Here is a 24,619-nt window from a genome sequence, read left to right as displayed (position 1 = left end):
ACCTATTAAGAAGACTAAGTGATTACTTGAGGAGTACTGAAATTAACGAGTCAACACTTTTATGACCACATTTTCTGGGCTGAAATAGCTATTTAACCCGTTGTTTTCCCTTGATTTGGACTAAATTAACACCTCTCTCATATCTATGTGTTCATTTTTTATGCACTGTTAATTTACCTCCCAGCATCTGACATCGTGCAGCCCTTGGAAGTTTTTCTTAATGTCAACTCTCATAATGTCTGGCTTCATATCATATTACCTTGATTCTCTGTTACCTTCTAATTTTATTTTTTCACCCGGAACATTGCAAATACTTTCCCAATGTTCTTCTCACAGCTGCCTTCACCTGTTTGTTCTTCAGACTGTAGATGAGAGGATTCAGCATGGGAGTGACCACACTGTACTGCACAGAGAAGATCAATTCCAGGGAGGATCCTGAGGTGGGCATGAGATAGCGGAGAAAAGCAGATCCATAGAAGAAGCTCACTGCAGTGAGGTGGGAGGAGCTGGTGGAGAAGGCCTTGCTTCTACCTGAGGTGGAGCTGATGCTCAGGATGGTAGAGACAATGCAGACGTAGGAAGAGACGATTGGAAGGAAGGTCCCAAGCCCATGCAGCAGGCTGGAGCAAAATAGGGCAATGAGATTGTTGGAGACATCAGAGCAGGAGAGAGGGAAGAGAGAGGGCACCTCACAACTGTAATGGTTGATGGTATATTTCTCACAGAAGTCCAGGTTGGCAGCTAGGAAGATGTTGATAAAAGCATTTAAAACACCCAAGCTCCATGAGCCGCACACACAGCTGTTTCCTCATCATCTGTCCATAGAGCAGAGGGTGGCAGATGGCAGCATAGCGGTCGTAGGCCATCACTGAGAGCAGGCTGACTTCAGTCCCTGCACTGATAAGCACAAAGAAGCCTTGTGCCAGACAGCCGCTCACTGAGATGGTTTTTATCTCAGATAGGAGGTCCTTCAGCATCTTGGGCACGGTGACTGAAGAAAAACAAAGATCCAGGAAAGAGAGGTGACTCAGGAAGAAGTACATGGGTATGTGGAGGTGGGAATCAGCCCTGATCACCAGCATCATCGTCAGGTTCCCCATTATGGTCAGGAGGTAAATATCCAGGAACAACACAAAGAACACAGACTGGATGTGGGGGTCGGCAGACAGCCCGAGGAGGAGGAATTCAGTGATGGTGCTGTGGTTCCCCAAGGCCATTTACAAAGTCTACTCCCTAAAAATTAAACAAAAAGATCATGGCAGTGAAGTTTCTTCTGTTCTGCAATCAGTTGTCACATTGCATTGATTCTCTTTTGTTATCACTATTAATCAGCAATTAAATTTTTATCTTCCACACTAGGCCAACTTTTATGTCAGTCACTTGAAGTATAATGGAAAACAAGGCATGGTCTCTCTCATTTTAAAGGTCACACTTCAATGAGATACATATATGAAGATAGGCGATTAGAAACCATTGTGATGGGTGAAATGGGAGTTCTAAAGGTGATTATTGGAAGTCAGGAATGAATTAATATTGAGGTACTTAAGCAAAGATTTTAAGAGAATGTAAGCTTTCTCTAGAGAGACATGCAGATTGAGAGAATAGCACACTCAAAGATGAAGAAGTAGGAAATGGGATAGTTATTTTTTAGCTAGACCCTAGAGTGTGAATTGGCAGCACAGTGCAGTCAGTCACAGGTGGGCATGAGGCTAGGTTCAAATCCCAGCTGCACCACTAATTACCTAGGAGACCTTGTTCAAGTGGCTTAACTGTTCTATACCTCAGTTTTCTTGTCTGTAAAATGAGGTGATAATAGTACCAGTCTCATAAGATTTTTGCAAGAATAAAATATATAAAGTATTTAGAAAAATGCCTATAGAAAAAGCTCACATTATTGTTGTGATTATTTTCATCGCTATTATTCCTTTGGGTTACAATGTGGGCAGAAGTCAGATAAAAAATAAATCTTCTTGCAGGGCAATGTACTGTCAGGAGTTAAAGCTTTTGCTGTGACAATTACTTCATTTTTTTCCTAAAGGAAGTGTAAGAAAATCACACAGACATCACTAAGGAAGCTGTAGTTTGGCATTTTGAAATCACTTTGGAGTTGTTCCCTTCCAAAGTTAAACCATGTAACAATTGTTGAGGGCAATTTCACTCAGGAGGGGAGGGCATGTCACTGTTCTGGAAAGGAAGAGCAGCCATAAATGAGACGGGAAGATTTAGGGACTCTAGGTGTACCTTTGGCATTTACCCTTACAGTATTTTCTAGGATGGATGTATATCTTGGTTGGGCAAAGAAGGAAGCAAAGTATGTGAGCGGAAATCATGCAGGTGCCCAGAGGTGCAGCCAGGATAGAAGACTCTCTCCAGAACAATCCACTCTGGACAATTGCCCCAGACAGGGTAGAACAGGGATAGTGTAAGAGAAGAGGATCAGGGACTTATCCTTTCAGTCCTGCGACAGCTCTTGCTTGACAGGGCCCCTATCTTAAGTTGAAATCCTCAGCTGCTGCTGACCCCTGCCCCAAATGAAGTAGATCTCATCTTTCTTTCTCCAGGCTAGAGAGGCTGCTTGAAACATTCAGTCCTATATACACCTCAGTTGTGTACATCTCTGATCTTGATCCTTAAGTGTCCAAATCCCAAGTCTCTTTCTCATGCCCAGATTATGTTCTTGTCCTTAGATTCTACTTTTTTTCTAAGAATCTATAGCTAGTTTATAACATCAGGGAGTCTAGTTAAATAATGTTACCCATAGTTCCAACTCTGGCCTGACAGCCTAGATCCTGTCCTTTAGGTATATTCTGGGATTCATTGTGGTGCCGCAGCTTGATTCCTGGTTTTGGCTAATCCTCAACTGCTTGGTACATGATAATGGAATGTCAGGCCCAGACTTAACTACCCAGCAGGGGTGACTCCTGAGCCCTTACTTATCAATGCTTCATCTACCATCTCAGCCTCAAAGCCCTTCCCATAACCCAAATCCTGATTACCTGTAAATTCTGTCCAACAAGACAAGCTGATCGCCAAGAAGCCTGCAGGACTGTGAGTTAAATCCAGCTTTTAAGAAGATGAATGAACTGGAAAAGGTAGTTTTCTGCATCCTGAAACATGGTTAAGCTCATGTAATGCTGATGTTAATTAAATGTACTTGATTCTGCAATAATAATAATAATATGAAGTAGCCACAGGACAGTTGCCTCTGTCAAATGATCTCAGATGTCTTCACCCAGGCAGCTCTTCACTTGGATTTCTACATGATTGTTGATAACATGTCTCAGCCACTCATAGGATTATCTGGTCTAATGAATCCTCAGAATAGCTGTGTTTAGACAGCCTGAGCATTAACTCCCTAGCTTAGAACCTCATGGGAATGACAACTCTGCTGTTCCCAGCAGTCACAATTTGAAGTCAATCTTATAGTCAAGAACTTTAGCAAATGTACTAAAAAATGTCAGCAAGTTTAAATTCATGGTGCTTGCTTAAATATGGCCTTTGGAACTACTGGTTTGATGTAATGACTATGAAGCATTACACGCGAACCTTTGTTAGTCTAGAGGGAGTCGATTGGAGATAGATTGGGCCAAGAGTATTTGACCGGCCCTCATGAAGCAATGGGAATTTACCTGGATGTGAGTTAGTGACTCCCTAAGGTGATTATCAAATGGGCAAAGAAAAAAAAAATCAAAGAACTTGATCACTTTTCTAAAGGACTTGACTCCCTTTGTGTGATGCATCTGTGTCGATCCAGCCTAAACAATGGTTCTGTTAAATTTTCAGTACTCACAGATTGAGATGTCATGTGGGGACTCATTTGCTTAAGTTTTCATGGTCTTGATGTAAAACACATTTCCATTTACTTATTAAAATGAATTATAAGATTATTAATAAAAGTAGTTTTAGGAAAAAAAAGTAATCCTTAACATTTATCAAGAAGGCAAACAAATAAAATTCCAAGAAATGTTGTTTACAGGTACATACTTGCAACTAGCAGATAAATAACTCCTGGAGACGTAATACACAGTACAGTGAATGTAGACAACAGAACTGTATCATAAACATTCAATTTTCAAAAAACGTTCCCACTCCATTGAAGAATGTTGATATGGAGACAAGAAATCATAAAACAGGATATTTGATGCAATGGGAGCACAGATTGTGATTTAGTAGGGATCAGTAATGACATTACATTGAGGAAATTAGAGCAAAATTTTTAAGAAGGTATAAGATGGTTCTTGGAAAACATGTTTCTGAGAGATGGCTATTTTGCATGAACGATGTGTTAAAATGCTCAGGACTGGGAAGAATCAAGCCAAGTTTGGTAAAACATGGGTAGTTCTAAAAAGCTGATGCCTAGGGAAGAAGTGGGCATCATAGCATAGGAGTTAAATTTGTGGGTTCCTGCATCAGAATAGGTTCAAATACCACATCTACACTTAATTACCTATATGACTTTGCATGAGATATATGAAGCTCTGTGCCTCAATATACTTGTATATGAAATGCAGTTAGTAACATAACCACAGTGGGCTTTTAGAATTAAATATGAAATTATATATAACGGTCTTCAGAAGCACCTACTCCTAACTACTTATTATTATTATTTTTATTATATTTGAGGTTGTAAGTTTATACAAATGTCACCTAAATTCTCAGATAGGGTGAAGCACTATCAAAGACCAAATCTGCTGCTGCTAATGCTGCTGTTGTTGTTACTACTTCATATGCCTTTATCAAGAGAGGTGTAAGAAAATCACATTGAAACCACTCACAATATCTCCCTTCCTCTGCTCATGACCAAGCTGGAAGGCAAATTAGAAGTTTAGAATTATTTTGGAGTGGAACGGGTCTCTATTTTGCAATTACTGCGAGTGGCTTCATTCAGAAAGGAGGGTATAAAATTGCTGCAATAGGTATGGCTGCAACACTGCAAAATAACAAGTGAGAGAGAAAGTGATTGGGATTCAGTGTACACCCCTGGGCTTGCCCTGATGAGTATCACTAAGATGGATGTGCAACCGAGAAAAGGCCAGAATCTCTAGAAGGTAAGCAGGAGGAATGCTTGAAAGGTTTCATGCCAGAGAATATTTAATGGGTATCCTGGCTGTAGCAGGGTGCAGAAAACAGGACCCTGCCCAGTACTACATGTTCTGAAACATGCTCCCAGACAGCAAAGGAAACAAGTTTGAGAAGTCATCCTGTAGGACAGTGAGAATTTGACTCAGAGTTCCTAGTTTCTATTAGAAACACCCACTCTACTAGTCCCTGCCCCACAGGAGGAAGGCTCCACTTACTAACTTTTCTCTGCTCATCTTTAGAAGCCTGTTTCAAACAGGAATAGAGAATTCAATCCTTTACATGTATTCCTCGTCATACAGATCTTAGATTAGCTTTCCGGCTTTCATCCTGAGACATTGTCCTCAGTCTTCATATGCTAAATTTCTCCTTCATGATCAGATTGTATTGCTGTCCCTCAACTCTGTTTTTCATAAGTCTTCAGGTCTGGATTACAACATTGTTCAATTTCAAGGAACACTATTTACCCGTGACTCCCATCTTTGGCTGCACACCCTAAAGTCTGACCTTGGGTCTCCAACAGGACCCATTTTGGTGGCTCAGTCAATTTCCTGGTCCTGGCCATTCCCCGTAAGTCCAAAGCCGAGTCAAGTGGTAATTCTGATTCCTTACTTATTAACCCCTTATCCATAAACCCAACCTCAAAATCCTTCCCAAACTCCAAAGACACATTACCTGTGTATTTTGCACAATAAGACAATCTGCTCTCCAGTTTGATGGCGAGAATTCCCTTTAGATTCCTCTATTAAGAAGAAAGATTACCTGGAGAAATTGGCTTGTGAGTATTTAAGCATGGTAGAATTTATAAAATAAACTGATGATGAAATGTTTTACTGAATTCTACACTAAAAAATTTATATAGCCACAGGGCAGTTCCTTTTTTCAAAGGTCTCAAATACTTTGATTTTCTTTGTTTCTAATATTGTGTCTCAGTCACATGCAGTCTTGTTTGGTTTAACCAGTCCGCAGGGCAGCTATGTTTAGGCAGCTGGATGGTTTGATTTCTTGCCCTTGGCAGCCCAGGGGATGGTGAGAGCAACAGCTTTTTTATTCTATAGTAACAATCTGACTTGGGATTTAGCTTTCAAGAACTGTTTTCAACATTGAATTTTACCAGGACCAATGGGAATCTTGTAGGTGTGGCCTCTGGAAGTTTGGGATGGTGCAATGACCTGTAATCATTAATTCTGAACTCTTCTGAGTCTAGTGGGAGTTGAAAGTAGAAAGAGTGGCCAAAGGGGTATTTGCCTCCTTCCCAAGCAGTAAGGAATAGTTCTGAATTGAAGTTAAGGGCTGTATCTTCTCTCTGGCACTTCTCAGGTGAAATCACCTGCAGTTAAATTTGCTCTGTAAGGGGATTTGTTCATCAAATAAGTCCAAAAAAAAAAAAAGTTAACTAGCACAGTTTATTCCCTATGGTGCCTATTTCAATCCATTGTGTTTATGGATCCACTTAGAGACCCACGCAGGGCCCTGTAACAGTTTGATTACTCCCAGATTTGGGAGTATTTAGGAAAACATGTGTTTAAAAGGTTATTACAGATTTAAGTATGACTAGACAGCTGTCTAAGTCAGAATTTCCATTTATTTATTTACAGTGACCCATTAGGTTTTCATTCAAACTAGACTGTTCTGGCACAATATTTTCCTTACTATTAGTTATCAAAGAAATAAGCAAAGAAAACACAATTCAAGGATGTTTTAGAACAATCAAGTTCACTTTTTAAGAATATGTGCTTTCTTATCTATATGATTTTAAAGTATTTTGTTTTTAATTATTGCTACAATTATAACTTTCATTCACATATGTGTCTAAAAATCTGTGCATATATGAATGTGCATATTTAAGGATTCCATGGAAGCATCATGGTGAGAAACAACAGAGTGTTTGAAAGATTTATTTGAGTCTGTCGTCTGTCACAATATACAAACACTTTCTTCAGCATCTTCAGGTCCTTTGGCCTATGTTCAAGGGCCACTCAGTTGAAGCTCATGATTCTCCTGCTACATAGCTGAAGTCTATTACTGTTTTTACTCAACCATTCAGAACCTCTATTTAAGTGTGAATTTGTGGCTTCCATTGACTTTTCCTAAAGTCAATTACTAATAATGACCGAAGATACAAACATTTACCTAATAAGAAGATTAAAGTGATTATTGGGTGGGTACTGGGAACAATGAATTAACACTTTCATGAAAACATTTTCTAAATTGAGATAGTTATTTAGCCCATTGTTTTCCCTCTACTTGGACTAAATAAACACCTTTCTAATATCTCCATGTTCATTTTTTATGTACTGCCTATTTATCTTGTAACATCTGACATTGTGTAGAGCCAGGAAGTTTTTCTTAATGTCATCTCACTCATGTGTGGCTAGTATCATATTATACTGATTCCCCATTATCCTTTAGTGTTATCTTTCCACTAGGAAAATGGCAAACACTTCCCAGTGTTCTTCTCACAGCTGCCTTCACCTCCTTGTTCTTCAGGCTGTAGATGAGAGGATTCAGCGTGGGAGTGACCACACTGTACTGCACAGAGAAGATCAATTCCAGGGAGGATCCTGAGATTGGCATGAGATAGCAGCAAAACCCTGAGCCATAGAAGAAGCTCCCTGCAGTGAGGTGGGAGGAGCAGGTGGAGAAGGCCTTACTTCTGCCTGAGGTTGAGCTGATGCTCAGGATGGTGGAGACAACATGAGCATAGGATGAGATGATTGGGAGGAGGGTCCCAAGCCCAAGCAGCAGTGTGGAGCAGAACAGGACTAGGAGATTGGTGGAGACATCAGAGCAGGACAGAGGGAAGAGAGAGGGCACCTCACAGCTTTAATGACTGATGGTATATTTCTCACAAAAGTCTAGGCTAGCAGTTAGGAGGATGTTGATAAGAGCATTAAAAAAAAAAAAAACCAAGCTCCATGATTCCCACACAAGCTGCACACACAGCTGTTTCCTCATCATCTGTTCATAGAGCAGAGGGTTTCAGAGGGGAACATAACAGTCATAGGCCATCACGGAGAGCAGAAAGCCCTCAGTCTCTGGAGTGATAAATATAGAGAAGCCTTATGCCAGGGATCCCCTTGCTGAGATGGTTTTTGTCTCATATACGATGTTCTTCAGTGTCTTGGGCACAGTAACTGAAGAGAAACAAAGATCCAGGAAAGAGAGGTGACTCAGAAAGAAGTACATGGGTATGTGGAGGTGGGACTTAGCCCTGATCACCAGCAGCATGGTCTGATTCCCCATTATGGTCACATGGTAAATATCTAGGAACAGCACAAGGAGTGTAGACTGAATGTGAGGGTCAATAGACAGCCTGAGGAGGAGGAATTCAGTGATAGTGCTATGGTTCCTCAAGGCCTTTTGCATAGTTTATTGCTAGAAATAATATGAAGAGCCATGGCAGCAAAATTCTACTATCCCCCAATGATTTTCTCATTGCATTGATTCTCTTTTCCTATCACTATTATTCAGTAAACATTTTTACTCTCTACTATTGCTTAGGTTTGTGTTAGTCACTTGGAACATAAAGAACATTAAGCTTATTTCCTCCTCTTAAAATGCTCCCACTCAATCAAATAACGTGGATACAAAGCCAACAAAAAATAATAACACAATATAAATTATGCAATGGGTGCTGCAATTATGATTTAGAGAGGGCTCAGTAGTAACATTACATTGAGGAAATTTGAGCAAAACTTTTAAGAAAGTGTACGATTGCTTTTGGAAAATGTTTATCTCAGACACATTTGGTTTGCATGAACAACGTGTTCAAAGGCTCAGAACTGAGAAAAATCAAGCGATGTTTGGTAAAACATGGGTAGTTCTGAAAAGTTGATGTAGAGTATGAGTGGGTGTCATGGATTCATTGCTAAACGTGGGCTCCTGCTTCACACTAGGTTCGAATCCCAGCTCTTCCACTAATTAGCTATTTGACTTTGTATAAGCTAAATAAAGCCCTGTGCCTCAATCTGTTCATGTATAAATGCACATAATAACAGTGCCACAGAGGGGTTCTAGGATTAAATATTAAATTATATATAAAGCTCTTCAAAAGCACCTATTCCTAAGTATTCCATTGAAACTGTGATATATATAGAATGAATACTATTTAGCCTTAAAATTTATGTAGAGAGAGAATTTATATACATATATTTATTTATATATACATATATAATTATATACATATATAAGTCAGTAAATGGAATATTATTGAGCTTAAAAAATAAGGAGATCCTGCCATTTGGCAAAATGGGAGACCTAGAAAGACATTGATGCTAAGTGAAATATGCCCGACACAGAAGGAAAAATACTGTTTGCTCTCATTTATTTGTGGTGTCTAAAAAAGTTAAATCATAGAAGCAGAGAGTAGAAGTGGAGTTACCAGGGGCAAGGAGGTGTAAGAATGGGGAGATGTTGGTCAAAGGACACAGGTTAGAATTATGTAGGATGAAAAAGTCTTGGAACTGACTGGGCAGTTTGATGAATACAGCTAATAATCCTGGACTGTAAACTGAAAAAGAAAAAGAAAAGGAAGATTGGATACAGCAAGGGGGAAAACAGAAATTGGAAAAAAATAAAGTTTTGAGTTAAGACTCGTTTGACAAACCAGTCACATAATTACATATATATACATAAAAATTCCCCTCACTCCCTCCACACACATACAGCATGCTTGTTTTGAAAACATGTGATATTACTTTACTTTTAATTTTATATCATTCTGCACCTTTTATTTTATTTTTAATAATATGTACGCATTTTTTTGAAAGTTAAGGTGTAACTCTCAAGGAAAAATTCATTATTTATTATTATCATTTCTTGAGATTAAAAGGCTAGGCAAAATTACCTAAATTCTCATATAGGGTGATGCACTATCAAAGACCAAAGTTGTTGCTGCTAATGCTGTTGTTTTGTCATTATTTTATATGGCTTTATCAAGAGAGGTGTAACATAACCACACTGAAATTTCTCACAGTAGCTGCCCTCCTTTGCTCATGACCCCAGTTGTAAAGTAAGTTGGAAGTTTACAATTATTTTGGAGTGGAGCCCATCACAACTTTGCTGTTACTATGGGCACCTTCACAAAGAAAAGAAGGTACGTAATTGCCTCAATGGTTATAGGGGCAAGACTGCGGAGATGACAAGGGAGAGAGAAAGTGGTTAGGACTCAGTGTAGTCCTCTGAGCCCACCCAGAAGAGCATTAGTAGGATGGATGTGTATTCCAGGACAAGAAAGAATCTCTAGAAAAGTAAGCAAGAGGAATGCTTGAAAGGTTTCATGCCAGGGAATACTTGAATGGGTATCCTGGCTATAGCAGCAGCCAGCAGAGAGGACTCTACCCAGTATTGTACTTTCTGGACCATGCTCCCAGGCAGAATAGGAAACACATTTGGGAAGTCATCTTTTAGGACAGTGAGAATTTGACTCAGGGCTCCTAATTCCTGTGAGAAACACGCACTGTTGCTAATCCCTGCCCCACAGGAAAAAGGCTCCACTCACCAAATTTGCTCATACTCAGAGGCCAGTTTTAAACAGGAATAGAGCATTCAATCCTTTATATTCCTCTATCATACAGATATTTAGATTAACTTTCTGGCTTTCATCCTGAGACACTGTCCTCAGTCTTCATATGCCAAGTTTCTCCTTCATGGCTAGATGGTGTTCATGCCCCTCAACTCTGTTTCTCACAATCCTTCAGGTTTGGATTACAACATTACTCCATTTCCTAGAACATCGGCTGTTTACCCATGACTTCCAGCTTTGGCCTTCTAGCCTAAACTCTCACTTTGGGTCAGCCATCGGACTCATTATGATGGCTCATTCAGTTTCCTTGTTCTGGTCATTCCTCGTACGTCTGAAGTGCAGCCAAGGGGAAGTTCTGATTCCTTAATTAATAACTCTTTAGCCATAAACCCAGCCGCAAAGTTCTTCCCATACCCCAAACACACATTACCTGTGTATCCTGTCCGATAGGGAAATCTGCTCTCCAACTTGGCTGCAGGACTTTTATTTAGATTTATCTACTAAGTGGAGGATGAACTGGGGAAAGTGGCTTCTAAGTCTTGTATCATGGTAGAGTTTATAAAATCCTATTGATGATGAAATGTTTTACTGAATTCTACACTAAAAAAGTTAAATAGCAATAGGGCAGTTCCTTTTTTCAAAAAGTCTCAAATTCTTTGGTTTTCTGTTTCTAACGTTATGTCTCAGCCATGTGTAGTACTGTTTTGGTTTAACCAGTCTGCAGAGCAGCTCTGTTTAGTCAACTGATTGGTTTGATTCCTTGCTCTTGGTAATAGTTTGTATGTTCTATAATCACAACTTGAAGCGAGACTTAGTTGTCAAGAACCTTAGCAACATTGACATTTTTGAGGATAAGTGAGGATCTCTCATATCTGTGATCTTGTAACATCTGGGTGATGCAATGACCTATGATCATTAATTTTAAACTCTTCTGAGTCTAGCGGGAGTTGAAAGTAGACAGAATAGCCAAAGTGTTATTTGCCTGGCTCCGCAAGCAGGAAAGGAAAAGTTTTCAATTTGCCATCTAAGGGCTGCATCTTCTCTGTGGGTCTTAGGTAAAAACACCTCCAGTCAAATTTGGTGTCTAAAAGTGATTTTTTTGAGCAAAGAAGTAAAAAGAAAAAATAAGTTAGCATTTTTTATTTTAACATTTTTTATTTTACAGTCTTTTCTTAAACTGTCTGTTCACATCCATTTGCTTTGATGGATCCAGTTAGATTCCTACACAGGACACTGTTACAATTTGTGCACTCCCAGCCCTTGGGTGTGTTTAGGGAAGTTTTGTTTAATAAGTTTATTATGATCTTATGTAAGAATAGATTGCTTTATGAATAAAAATTTCTATTTATTTCCTACAATCAGCTATAAGATTTTCAGTCAAACTTAACTGTTCTGGCATAATATATTTTTCCCCACTGTTACTTGCCAATTATGAAAGTAAGTAATGGTAATACAATTAAAGGATTTTTGGAATAGTCAAGCCTACTTTTCAGATATTTTCTCTTTTTTAACTATATGGAGTGGTGAGGTATTTTTTTTTCTGATTATAATATTAATATATTCTTGTACCTAAGGACTTCTACATGCACATATGCGTATTTTCAAGGGTTCTGTGAAAGTTTGATATAACTACTTCCCCCATATGAAAATTATATGAATCCATCTTTGATTATATGTGTATATGTGTGCGTCCAAGTAAAAAGATATATATTCAAAGAGTTATGGTAGCTTTGGTATAGTGTACCATGATGAATGATATTTATTATCCAGTTATTGGCTGTTATTTCCTAAAACAAAAGATTAATTAATTGAAATTCACTAATATTAAAATTATGGATTTCTATTAATTGAATGACAACATTAAGAAAGTGAAAACAGCCACCAATTGAGAGAAGATAAATACATTACATATGTATGAAAAAGAGATATATGTAGAATATAAAAAGATCTCCTGGGGATGGCCCCATGGATTAGTGGTTAAGTTTGGTGTGCTCCACTTTGGTGGCCCAGGTTTGCAGGTTCAGATCCCAGGCGTGGACCAACACCACTCTGTCAGGCATGCTGTTGTGGCACCCTCCCAAACAAAATGGAGGAAGACTGGCACAGATCTTAGCTCAGGGCTAATCTTCCTCAAGCAGAAAAAGAGGAAGATTGGCAACAGATGTTAGCTCAGAGTTAATCTTCTTCAGAAAAAAAAATCTTCTTCAAATAAATAATAAAATGTCAAATAGACAATTTAAAATTAGGCAAAAGAGTTAAACTGTCCCTTCACAAAGGAGGATTTCAAAATAATCAATAAACAAATTAATATATGCTGAACATTATTCAGGAAGTGCAATTTAAATTGCAATGAGATAATGCTATACCCTACCCCATAATCTATCATTTGCCTATTTAAAAATTATTTGAACTTGACGCACATATTTTATACTCTTTTATAATGAAATATTTAACAATAATAAAAAATAAATTACTAATGTTTCAATAATAAAAAAGAAAAATGTATGGAACATTATAGTTAAATTAAAAACATGAGCATGAACTGGTCCCTTTAAGAGATTCCCCCTCAAGAACCTGTCCTGCCTCTGTTGTCATCCACCTTGCAGGAATACCCTTCAGATATGATAGGGAGAGTAATGTTCCCAGTATATCAGTGCTCAAACACAATCATAAGTTCACCCATCCTATAAATAACACTCAGGTATGTGCTGGGGTTATTACCAGTTATTTACACTGGAGAGGCCATCTTACAAATAACCAGATTCTCCAAGCATCTGAGAACCATATGGAATCCTTAATCTGGTCAGGAATTATGGTCAACAGTCTGTGAGCATTAAAGCCCAAGGGAGCAGCCCCAGCATCGGAGAGAGCCCTCCTGAGCCTTGGGATCCATAGGGCTGCCTTTATGCTATTATATTGTCTTACCCCTTCCTCTTTGCCCTGTAGGGTATTTGCCTGAGTCTTCATTATTTTTCTCTCAATCATTGTCCTTCAAGTGACATCAGAACACTGACTCTACCCATCATATGTAGAGTGATATCAACAGGTCACCCCTGGTCCCAGGCTCTCTTTCATTCTAAGAATTTTAAATGCTTTTGACAAAAGCTACCTGACAAGCTGCATCAGCTAGAGGGGGCAGATCAAAGGCAAACCTGTGTCCTACCCCTTCAAGTAACCACTAAACAAGTCAAAATATACAACCACAATTTTTGAAAACAAGGTCTGTATGGCCTTTTCCTAGCACCAGCAAGCTGCACCAGAAACACAGGCCCTAACCCTACAGCCTCTGATGAGCTGAGGATGGGAAATGGTAGGCAAGAAAGCAAAAACACCACAATACTTTCTTACTGAAATTTAGCAGCCTTTTTCTTTTTTAGGTATTGCCTTGCTTGCCATAAGTCTTTGATCAGGTTCCAGAGTTTCAAGAAAGTGGATTCTGTTACTTTTTGCAGCTTCGTGGTTGCTTCAGTGGAGGGACCCACTCAATGGCTCCCTACTCCACCAGTGTCTATGTACCTTATTTATTTTTGAAGCTCTGCTTTAAGATCCACATGCATTTACGAAGTTATATCTTTTCAGACGTTTTGACTCCTTTATCATTATGTAGTGTACCTCTATTGCTGATAATCTTTCTTATTCTGAAGTATACTTTGAAATTAAAATAGTTACTCTGGGTTTCTTTTGGTTAGTCTTTCATGGTATATTTTTGTCCATCACTTTTTTTCCCACTTATTTGTGTCATATATTTGAAATTGGTTTCTATAGTTAGGGCTTGCTTTTTAGTGAAATCTGCTAATATCCCTACTTTACGTTTTTAGACCATTTATATTTAAATTCAGTTTTAATATAGTTGGATTAAGATCTACCACCTTCTTAACTTTCTATTTGTTCTGTTTCTTTTTTTCTTCTTTTTCTGCCTTCTCCTGTTTAGTTGTGTATTTTTAACAGTCCATCATATCTCCTTTATTAACTTATTATTTATATCTCTTCTAAAAACTTTTTTTAGTGGTTGCCCTAGGATTTAACCATATTATTTTTAAATAATCTGAAGATATCTTCAAAAATATTTTGCCTTGTCAGAAGGTGCATTTGGCACCTGAGAAGGGTGCCAAAGCTGTTGGTTAGAGACCCAAATATGAAAACTTCCATCTTAGGCCAAAGGGTATAGAATCCCTTAGTGAGGCAAGCAGCAGCCTATGTGAGTTTTTTTAACACATCACAGTGGAGTGCCAAAACCAAAGCGTCTGATGGGTGTAACTTCCTATGAGTGAAAAGAAGTGAGTCACAACTATACATATTTCATAGTTCTATTTATTTGAAGTTCACAGACAGGCAAAACTAAATTATATAAAGAAAATCAAAGAAAATTCAGAGTAGTGGTCAGTTTGGGGGAGTGGAGAAGAGGTCGTGAAGTGAATAATTTCTTAAACTGAGTATTGGGTACATGAGCGTTCATTTCATAATCATTCTTTAACTGGTACACACGTGTTTTGTACATTTTTTTTGTAAGAGTGATATTTTTATAAGATAAAATGATAAAAGAAATAGAATAGGCTGCAAGGGTTTTAATAGTAAAAAAGCAAAGAACATAATGAAACTAGGGTAAAATTGAAAAACTTAGCAGGAACTGTCACCTTGCAAGTCTCCTTTTCTGGCATATTTGCTACGCTTTTTTGTCACCCGTCCTAGAGGACGAATCTTCAGGCCTGATAAGGGAAAGATGTTCCTGGGAAATTAATACTGAGAATTTTCCCTCAAATTCAACTTCTCAGTAATAAGCACTCAGGTTTATGCTAGGATTGTTACTAGTTACTTATACTTCTTGGGAAGGCCAATATGCAGGCAGTCTCCTTGAATTTCTGGAGGCCAGAAGGGCAGAAAAATCCTTGGGAGAATGGTACAAAGAGCTTCTCTAAGGCCTAGACAGGATCCTTTCACTGATCAGTCGCTATAGTAAGCAGTGGGGTTCTATTGTGGGCATCGAAGTTCAAGGGTATTCCTCCTCCAACGAAGAGAACACTGCTGAGCCTCTTGATTTATAGGGAAGTCTTTACACAGTTATGATTTCATGTCTTTGACTTATACTTAGGGAATTTGACTAAGCCTGTTCGTATCTTTCTCTCAATCACTGTCATCTGGTGGCATCTGTGCACTGACTATAAGCAGCCATCATCCCAAGGTGTAGTTCCTTATGCTCCCCTTGGGGAAGGGGAAGCTTGACCTTAGAGGGTTGCTGGTGTTGAAACTTAGGTCAAAGAAACCAAGAAAGTCTTTGAATATCCTGTTGTCTGTGGAGGGGGATAATGTATTTAAAGTTTTCTGGAGTATCAATTGGGAAGAGGCTCCAATTTTGAGTTATCAATGGGCAGATGAGGATGAAAAGTCTTTATAACTGACAATTGGAATAAAGTGAGTTTCTGAAAGAAGCTTGAGAAAAGTGCAAGTTAATATTAAGTAAATTCAATCACTTGTACTTAGGTTTTGCCCCTTTTCACTGAAATACAGTGAACTAGACAACTGTAAAATATATATTAAACAGATCAGAAGCACTGTGAGAATGGATTTATGGGTTTTTTTTTATTATTTTTTTTTAAAGATTTTATTTTTTTCCTTTTTCTCCCCAAAGCCCCCCAGTACATAGTTGTATATTTCGTTGTGGGTCCTTCTAGTTGCGGCATGTGGGACGCTACCTCAGCGTGGTTTGATGAGCAGTGCCATGTCCACGCCCAGGATTCGAACCAACGAAACACTGGGCCGCCTGCAGCGGAGTGCGCGAACTTAACCACTCGGCCACGGGGCCAGTGCCTGGATTTATGTTTTATAGCTAAAAATGAATTATGCAAGAGTGCTGCAGTACCTTAAAATCAGCAAATCAGCAGCCACTAAACACTGACTAGTTGTTTGACAGCTGAAAGATGAAAGACGAAGATGATTTCAGGATTTGTTGGTGATGAGATCAAAACCAGATTATTTGTCTAGGACACATAACCTGCACTCTACAAGGAAAAGAACATTGATGAGACCAGCTAATTGGAGAAATTACAAATCTTCATGAAGACTGTGAGAAAAACGAAGTTTCTAGAGCCACAGAGCCTCCTTGCAGCCTTTCACACTGGAGATCTGGCCACCACAGTGCACATACAGAAAAGTTCTTGGAAATTTTATGAGTCTGAGCTCTCTCTCAATATGTTCATTGTCTCTCTGCAGAACTTTTAGATTTTCATACCAATGTTCTATAGCCACCCAGTTGGAATTCTTTATCTTTCTCCTCATCTACCCTTATCTATGACTTTTCTCTCTTATATATCCAGGACCCTACATTCTTATCAAATGTATGGCTTTCAGTGTATTCCCCAAAGTCAATAAAAAATAATGATAGATTCATGATAGTAATGACTTTACTGAATGCAAAGGCTAAGGCAAATGTTTTAGAATGAGAAAAAAGGAGCCAGTATGTTCATAACAAAACTTTCTAGATTATTATTTTTAATCATTGGCTTTGCCTTTAGAAGGAATGAAAGTGAACTATCCTTCTTATAATAACTCCATCCCATTCTATGATGCACTTTTAATTTAGTTTGCAGCATGCGACATTTAGGTAGTCTGGAGTCGTCCTTCTTGATGTAAACTCACCTAATGTCCTTTTGAATGCAGTTTTATTCAATTCCCTATGATGCTCTGTTTTTATTTCAGGACCTGATATGTTGTACATACTTTTCCAAAGTTCTTTTCAGAGCTGCCTTTACTTCCTTGTTCTTCAGGCTGTAGATGAGAGGATTCAGCATGGGAGTGACTACATTATATTGCACAGAGAAGATCAACTCCATGCTGGAACCTGAATTTGGCATGAGATAGCGGAGAAACCCTGAGCCATAGTAAAGTGTCACTGCAGTGAGGTGGGAGGAGCAGGTGGAGAAGGTCTTGCTTCTGCCTGAGTTGGAGCTGATGCTCAGGATGGTGGCAATAATGCGGGCATAGGATAAGAAGACCAAAAGGAAGGTTCCCAGCCCATGCAGAAGAGTGGAGCAGAGCAAGACAATCAGGTTTCTGGAGGTATCAGAGCAGGACAAAGGGAGGAGAGAGGGCATTTCACAGCTGTAGTGGGGGATGATTTTGGCCTCACAGAAGACCATGTTTGTAGCTAAGCAGATGTTGATGAGTGCATCCAGAAAGCCAAGTCCCCATGATCCCCACACAAGCTGCATATACAGCTGTTTACTCATGATCTGTCCATAGAGCAGAGGGTGGCAGATGGCAGCATAACGGTCATATGCCATGACTGAGAGCAGACAGGCTTCAGTCCCTGCAGCAACACACACAAAGAAGACCTGAGCCAAGCAACCCTCTACTGATATAGTTTTCCTTTGAGACAGAAGGTTCTCCAGCATCTTGGGCACAGTGACTGAAGAGAAAGAGATATCAACAAAAGAGAGGTGACTCAGGAAGAAGTACATGGGGGTGTGGAGGTGGGAATCAGCCCTGATCACCAACAGCATCATCACATTCCCCATTATGGTCAGAATGTAAATCTCCAGGAAGATCACAAAGAGCAGAGCCTTGACATTGGGGTTGTCAGACAGTCCAATGAGAATAAACTCTGTGATGTTGCTGTGGTTCCCCAAGGCCATTTACAAAGGCCTCTCTCTAGAAATAATGTAAAAAGACATGGGAGCAAAAGGCCTATTATCTTCGAAGGAATTTTCTCATTGCATTGATTCTCTTTTAATATCACTGTTGCTTAGTAAACACTTTTGCTTTCTATTATGACCTAGTTTTTGTGTCAACCACTTAACATAAAGAGATGATTAAGATATAATCCCTGAGCTTAATATTTTCCATTGAAGAAATGGATATAAAGACAAAATATAACTGCAATTAAGGCAATGGGAGCTCAAATAGTGATTTAGCAAGAGTCAATAAGGACACTACCTGGATTGAAATTGACAAGATTTTTAAGAAAGCATATAATTACTCTTGGAAATATGTTTCTGACAGCTATTTAGTTTGTATGAACAATGTGTTCAGAGGCTCAGAACTGAGAAAAATCAAGCCATGTTTGGTGAAACATGAGTAGTTCTGGTAAGCTGATGTGTAGGGGATAAGTGGGCATCAAAAATCAGTGGTTGAACATGCAGGCTCCTGTGTCAGACTAGGTTCGTATCCCAGCTCTAGCAATAGTTAGCTATGCCACTTTGTACTAGATACATGAACGTCTGTGCCTTGATTTCCTTATGTATAAATGCAGATAATAACAGTATCATGGAAAATTTTTAGAAAAATATGAGATAATGAGATATGAGTTCTTCACAAGTACCTACTCCTATCTATTATTATTATTATTATTATTATTATTATTATTATTCTTTCTTTAGATTGTAACTATAGGTAAAAGTCACTTAAATTCTCATATAGGTTGAAGCACTTTGAAGATTAACTTGTTGCTGCTGATGCTGCTGTTGCTGTTGTCACATTATATGCCTTTATCAGGAGGTGCAAGAAAATCATATTGAAATCACTCCCAATAGCTGTTCTCTTCTGCTCATGACCCAAGCTGGAAGGCAAATTGGAAGTTTAGAATTATTTGAGAGAGAGTGGAGCCTGTCTCTACTTTCCTAATACTGTGAGTGCTTTCACTAAGAATGGAAGGTGTGTAATTGCTGTAATAAGTAGAACAGCAAGCCTGCAGAGATGACTCAGGGGAGAGAAAGTGATTGGGACTCAGTGTAGACCCCTGGGCCTGCTCTGATGGGTATTACTAGGATGAATGTGAACCCTGGAACAGGCCAGAATCTGGAGAAAAGTAAGCAAGGGGGATGCTTGAAAGGTTTCATACCAGGAAATACTTGAATGGATATCCTGGCTGTAGCAGCAACCAGAGAGAGGACTCTGCCCAGTACTACACATTCTAGACCATGCTCCCAGACAGTATAGGAAACAAGTTTGGAACGTCATCCTGTAGGACAGTGAGAATTTCACTCAGAGCTCCTAGCTTCTGTTAGAAACACCTACTGCTGCTAATCTCTGCCCCACTAAGGTTCCACCCACTAACTTTTCTCTATTCATCCTCAGAGGACTGTTTCAAACAGGAATAGAGCATTCACTCCTTTATATGTATTCCTCTGTCATACAGATTTTAGATTAGTTTTCTGGCTTTCATCCTGAGACATTGCTCTCAGTCTTCATATGCAAATTTATCCTTCATGACCAGCTTGTATTCATGTCCCTCAACTCTGTTTTTCATAAGTCTTCAGGTCTGGATTACAACATTGCGTAATTTCCTGAAATACTATTTACCCACAACTCCCAGCTTTGCCATACACCCTAAAGTCTGACCTTGGGTCACCCACAGGACCCATTTTGGTGGCTGTCAATTTCCTAGTTCTGGGCATTCCCAGTAAGTCTAAAGCCCAGTCAAGCAGTAGTTCTGATTCCTTTTTTATTGGTCCCTTATCCACAAACCTAGCCTCAAAATCCTTCCCACACCCCAAACACACTTTACCTGTATCTCCTGTCCAATAAGGCAATCCAGTCTCCAGTTTGACTGTAAGATTTTGATTTAGATTCATCTGTGAAGAAGGAAGATGACCTGGAGAGAGTGGCTTCTTGAGTCTTGTATCATGGTAGAGTTTATAAAATCCTATTGATGATGGAAATGTTTCACTGAATTCTACACTAAAAAATTTATACAGCCATAGGGCAGTTCTTTCTCAGAAGAGTCTTAAATAATTTAGTTTTTTGTGTTTCTATTATCGTATCTCAGTGACACATATTATTGTTTGGGTTTAACCAGTCCACAAATCAGCTATGCTTAGGCAGCTGTTTGGTTTGATATCTGGCCCTTGGCAGCCCAGGGGATAGTGAGGTCAATAGCATTTATATTTTATAGTCACAATCTAAAGTGGGATTTAGTTTTCAATATTGAATTTTACAAGGACCAACAAGAAGCACTTAGGTGTGGCCTTTGAAATGTCTGAATGATGCGACGACCTATAATCATTAATTATAAACTCTTATGAATCTAGTGGGAATTAAAAGTAGAGAGAGTGGCCAAAAGGGCATTTGCTCCCTCCCCAAGCAGGAAAGGAATAGTTTTCAATTTATACTCTAAGGGATATGTCTTCTCTCTGGAACTTCTCAGGCAAAATCAAATCCAGCTAAATTTGCTGTGTAAAGTGATTTGTTGGTTAAATGAAGACATAAAAAAAGTTAACAAGCACAGTTAATTGTCTAACCTATTTATTCAAATCAATTTCTTTATGAATACATTTAGATTTCTAAATGAAACTCTATTAGAGTTTGAGTGCTCCAAATTTGGGAGTATTTAGTGAAGCACTTGTTTAAAAAGTTTATTGTAATCTTAAGCATAAATAAACCATTACATAAATCAAAATTTTCTTTTATTTATTTACAATGAGATATAGGTTTTAGTCAAACTAGACTGTCCCGGCATAATTTTTTCGTTACTCTTACTTGTCAATTAAATAAGTAACAAATGTAACATGATTCAAGCATATTTGGAACAATTAAGTCCATATTTTAGAATGTTTGCTCTCTTTGTTAATCTATAGATTGATTTTAAAGTTTTTAAAAAAATTATTGATAACATTCATTCACTCCTGTATTTAAAAATTTCTACATCTATGAATGTGCACATTTAAGGGTTTTGTAGCAAGAAACAATAGAGTTTTTGGAAAGTTTATCTGAGTTTGTTCTCTGCCCAAATATACAAAAGCAATTTCTTCAGCAATCTCAGTTCATTTTGCCTATATCCAAGGGCCACTCAGTAGAATTTCATTATTCTCCTTCCATAACCTGAAGTCTATCTTTGTTTTTATTCAACTGTCCAGAACCTTTATTTAATATTGAAGTTATGGCTTTCATGGAATTCCCTAAACTCAATTACAAAAAATGATTTAAGTTGCAAATATTTTGCTTAATAAGAAGATCAAAGTGAATATTTGAGGAGTATTGAGAATCAACACTTCCATTTCCATATTTTCTAAATTGAGATAGTAATTTATCCCATTGTTTTCCCTTTATTTGTACTAAGCTGACACCTTTACAACACCTCTGCATTCATGTCTTAAGGACTGTTAACTTATGTTCCAACATCTGACATTATGTAGACCTAGGACGTTTTCCTAATGTCAAGTCCCATAATGTCTGCCTAGTATCATATCTTCTACCAGTAACATGGAAAGTACTTTCTCAGTGTTTCTCACAGATGCCTTCATCTCCTTGTTCTTCAGGCTGTAGACAAAAAGATTCAGCATGGGAGTGTCAACACCATACTGCACAGAGAAGATCAATTCCAGTGGGGAGCCTGAGATAGGCATGAGATAGTGTAGAAAAGCGGATCCATAGAAGGAGTACACCACAATGATATGGGAGGAGCAAGTAGAGAAGGCCGCGCTTCTGTCTGAAGTAGAGTTGATGCTGAGGATGGTGGAGACAATGTGGGCATAGGAAGAGATGATCAGGAAGAAGGCCCCAAGCCCATGTAGAAGGGTGGAGCAGAGCAAGACTATGTGGTTGGTGGAGACATCAGATAAGGACAGAAGAAAGAGAAAGAGCACCTGACAGATGTAGTAGTTGATGGTATGTTTCTCACAGAAGTCCAGGTTGGCAGCTAGGATGATGTTGATAAGCACATTCAAAAAAACCCAAGCCCCATGAACCCCATACAAGCTGCACACACAGCCTTTTCCTCATCATGTGTCCATAGAGCGGAGGGAGGCAGATGGAAGCATAACAGTCATAGGCCATTAAATACTGAGAGCAGAAAACCTCAGGCCTTCCAGTGATGAACACAAAGAAGCCTTGTGCCAGGCAGCCCCTTACTGAGATGGCTTTTGTCTCAGATAGAAAGTCCTTCAGCATCTTAGGCATGACGAGTGAAGATAAACAAACATCCAGGAAAGAGAGTTGACTCAGGAAGAAGTACACGGGTGTGAGGAGGTGAGAATCAGCTTAGATTACTAACAGCATCATCAGATTCCCCATTATTGTCAGGAGGTAAATATCCAGGAACAACAAAAGGAGCAGAGCCTGGATGTGGAGGTCAGCAGAGAGTCCAAGGAGGGTGAACTCTCTGATGGTGCTGTGTTTCCCCAATTCCATTTACAAAGGCCTTTCCCTAGAAATCATATGAAAAGCCATGGCATCAAAGTTCTACTATCCCTAAGGAATTTTCTCATTGCATTGATTCTCTTTAATATCACTATTATTCAGCAAACAATTCTGCTTTCTACTAATGCATATACTTCGTTTAAGTCACTTGGAACATAAGGATAATTGAAATATGGTATAGGCTTTTGAAATGCTCCCACTTATGGTGACACCAGTAGCATGATGTCATAAGATGCTTCTCTTTTTTATCTTCCTTTTTAATGAATGAATTTTGCATCCATACAGAAACAAGAACATCTAGGTGGGGGTTTACAGACTTTGTATCTTGCTCCAAGGGCCCTAGGATGAATCTTACCCACCAGTGTAGCTGGTAGGAGATAAACAAACCTCCATATGGTCTGCAGCACTAGCAGAGCCAGGGACACTGCCTATATCCTTCTCACTGCTCTTGGATAAGAATCAGGCGAGTGATGAATTAGGCAGACAAGTACCCATGAGAGAGAACTGGCAAAAGTCCAGCCCTCCCAAAGGGATAATCCAACACACCAGTGGAATAAAAACAGAGGAAAAAAGAAATGTATGAGTTTGCTTGCATTGCATGTGAGTCTGGTTGCAGTGGAGGTGGGTAAGAGAAACTTTTTTGGCACCCCCCAGAAGGTGCTGAAGGGGTTGATTTATGTGGCAGAGGTGATCCCTCCCCTGGGCAAAGAGGAGGGTGGTGAAAGAGAGCCCAGCTATCCCAGCTGGCTGGATGCAGCTGAATAAATCCATTTCTCATCACCAGCACCTGGAGTACTAATGTGGGAGCTCTGAAACTGGCAGGAGGGAGGATATTGAGAAAGAGGTAGATAAGAATTTCAAATGGCCTTGAAGGGATTGTGCTCAGCATAAAGTCCACCTACGTGCCTCTGGGAACACCATCTCTTGGGATTACCCTCCTGGGTCTGTGGGAGCCCCAAATGTACTGAGTGCTAGACCTACACCTCCCCCAATTCTGTTGCCATCTCCTTATGTATGCTCCTGAGTGTGTCTGCCAAAGTGAACTCTGGTAGACAAGAAGCATGCTCAGAAAATAGGCCATGGTTTCTGGGCAAGGGAGAAACCAAACACTGAGCTATAGCAAACCTTCTGGAATACAAAAGAGAGATTCTAATAGCCAACCTGGTGAATTGTAAGAACTAAATAAGACATATGAACTTAGTTAAGGAGGTATCCACTACTTCAAATGTGAAAGCAGCAGCACATAGCTACAAACAATATGAAAAATTAAGGAAATATGGCATCACAAAAATAAAATGATAATTCTCCAGGAACTGAATTCAAAGATGTAGAATATTGCAATCTAACTGGTAAAGAATAGCTGTTATGAAGAAATCCAACAAGCTATAAGAAAACTCAGAAAGACAATTCACTGGAAGCAGGAATAAAATTAACGAATAGAAGGAGTTCTTTACCAAAGTGATTGAAATGATAAAAAAAGAACCAAACAGAAATTCTGGAGCTGAAGTTCTCAGTGAATGAAATCAAGAATGCAATAGAAAGCATCTGTAGTAGGGCAGACCAGATAGAAGAAAGAACAGGTGGCTTGAAGGATAGGAATATAGAAATAATACACTTAGAAGAAAATACAGAACTAAGATTTAAAAACAGTGTTGAAAGCCTACAAGAGCTATCAGAGTCCATCAGAAAGGCAAATATCCAAATAATTGGGGTTCTAGAAGGAGAAGAGAAGGAGAAGGGGCCAGAGAGTTTATTTAAAGTAATAAAAGATGAGACCTTCCCAAACCTGAGTAAAGACTTGAACATACAAGTCCACAAAGCTAAGTGAACACCCCATTAACTCAATGCAAATAGATCTTCTCCAAGACACATTATTATGAAACT

At 39.0% G+C, this 24,619-nt stretch overlaps 1 protein-coding gene and 3 pseudogenes across 1 annotated transcript; all 4 read right to left on the bottom strand.

The window, feature by feature from the left end:
- Positions 1–292: 292 nt before the first annotated feature.
- Positions 293–1,217, bottom strand: LOC106836875 (olfactory receptor 8S1-like; annotated as a pseudogene).
- A 6,247-nt stretch (positions 1,218–7,464) lies between these two features.
- Positions 7,465–8,433, bottom strand: LOC106836876 (olfactory receptor 8S1-like; annotated as a pseudogene).
- A 7,713-nt stretch (positions 8,434–16,146) lies between these two features.
- Positions 16,147–18,234, bottom strand: LOC106836906 (olfactory receptor 8S1-like). The gene is made up of 2 exons (XM_070494193.1): positions 17,308–18,234; positions 16,147–16,239 (listed from the first exon to the last, which is right to left on the bottom strand). Exons 1-2 carry the CDS (start codon positions 18,232–18,234, stop codon positions 16,147–16,149), a joined length of 1,020 nt encoding a protein of 339 aa, XP_070350294.1.
- Positions 18,235–21,753: 3,519 nt separating this feature from the next.
- Positions 21,754–22,726, bottom strand: LOC106836877 (olfactory receptor 8S1-like; annotated as a pseudogene).
- Between the last annotated feature and the right edge of the window lie 1,893 nt (positions 22,727–24,619).

Source organism: Equus asinus, chromosome 22 (assembly GCF_041296235.1).
Source record: "Equus asinus isolate D_3611 breed Donkey chromosome 22, EquAss-T2T_v2, whole genome shotgun sequence".
NCBI lineage: Eukaryota > Metazoa > Chordata > Mammalia > Perissodactyla > Equidae > Equus > Equus asinus.
The sequence above is the reverse complement of the archived record's forward strand: the minus strand, read 5'-3'. Positions and strand labels throughout refer to the sequence as shown.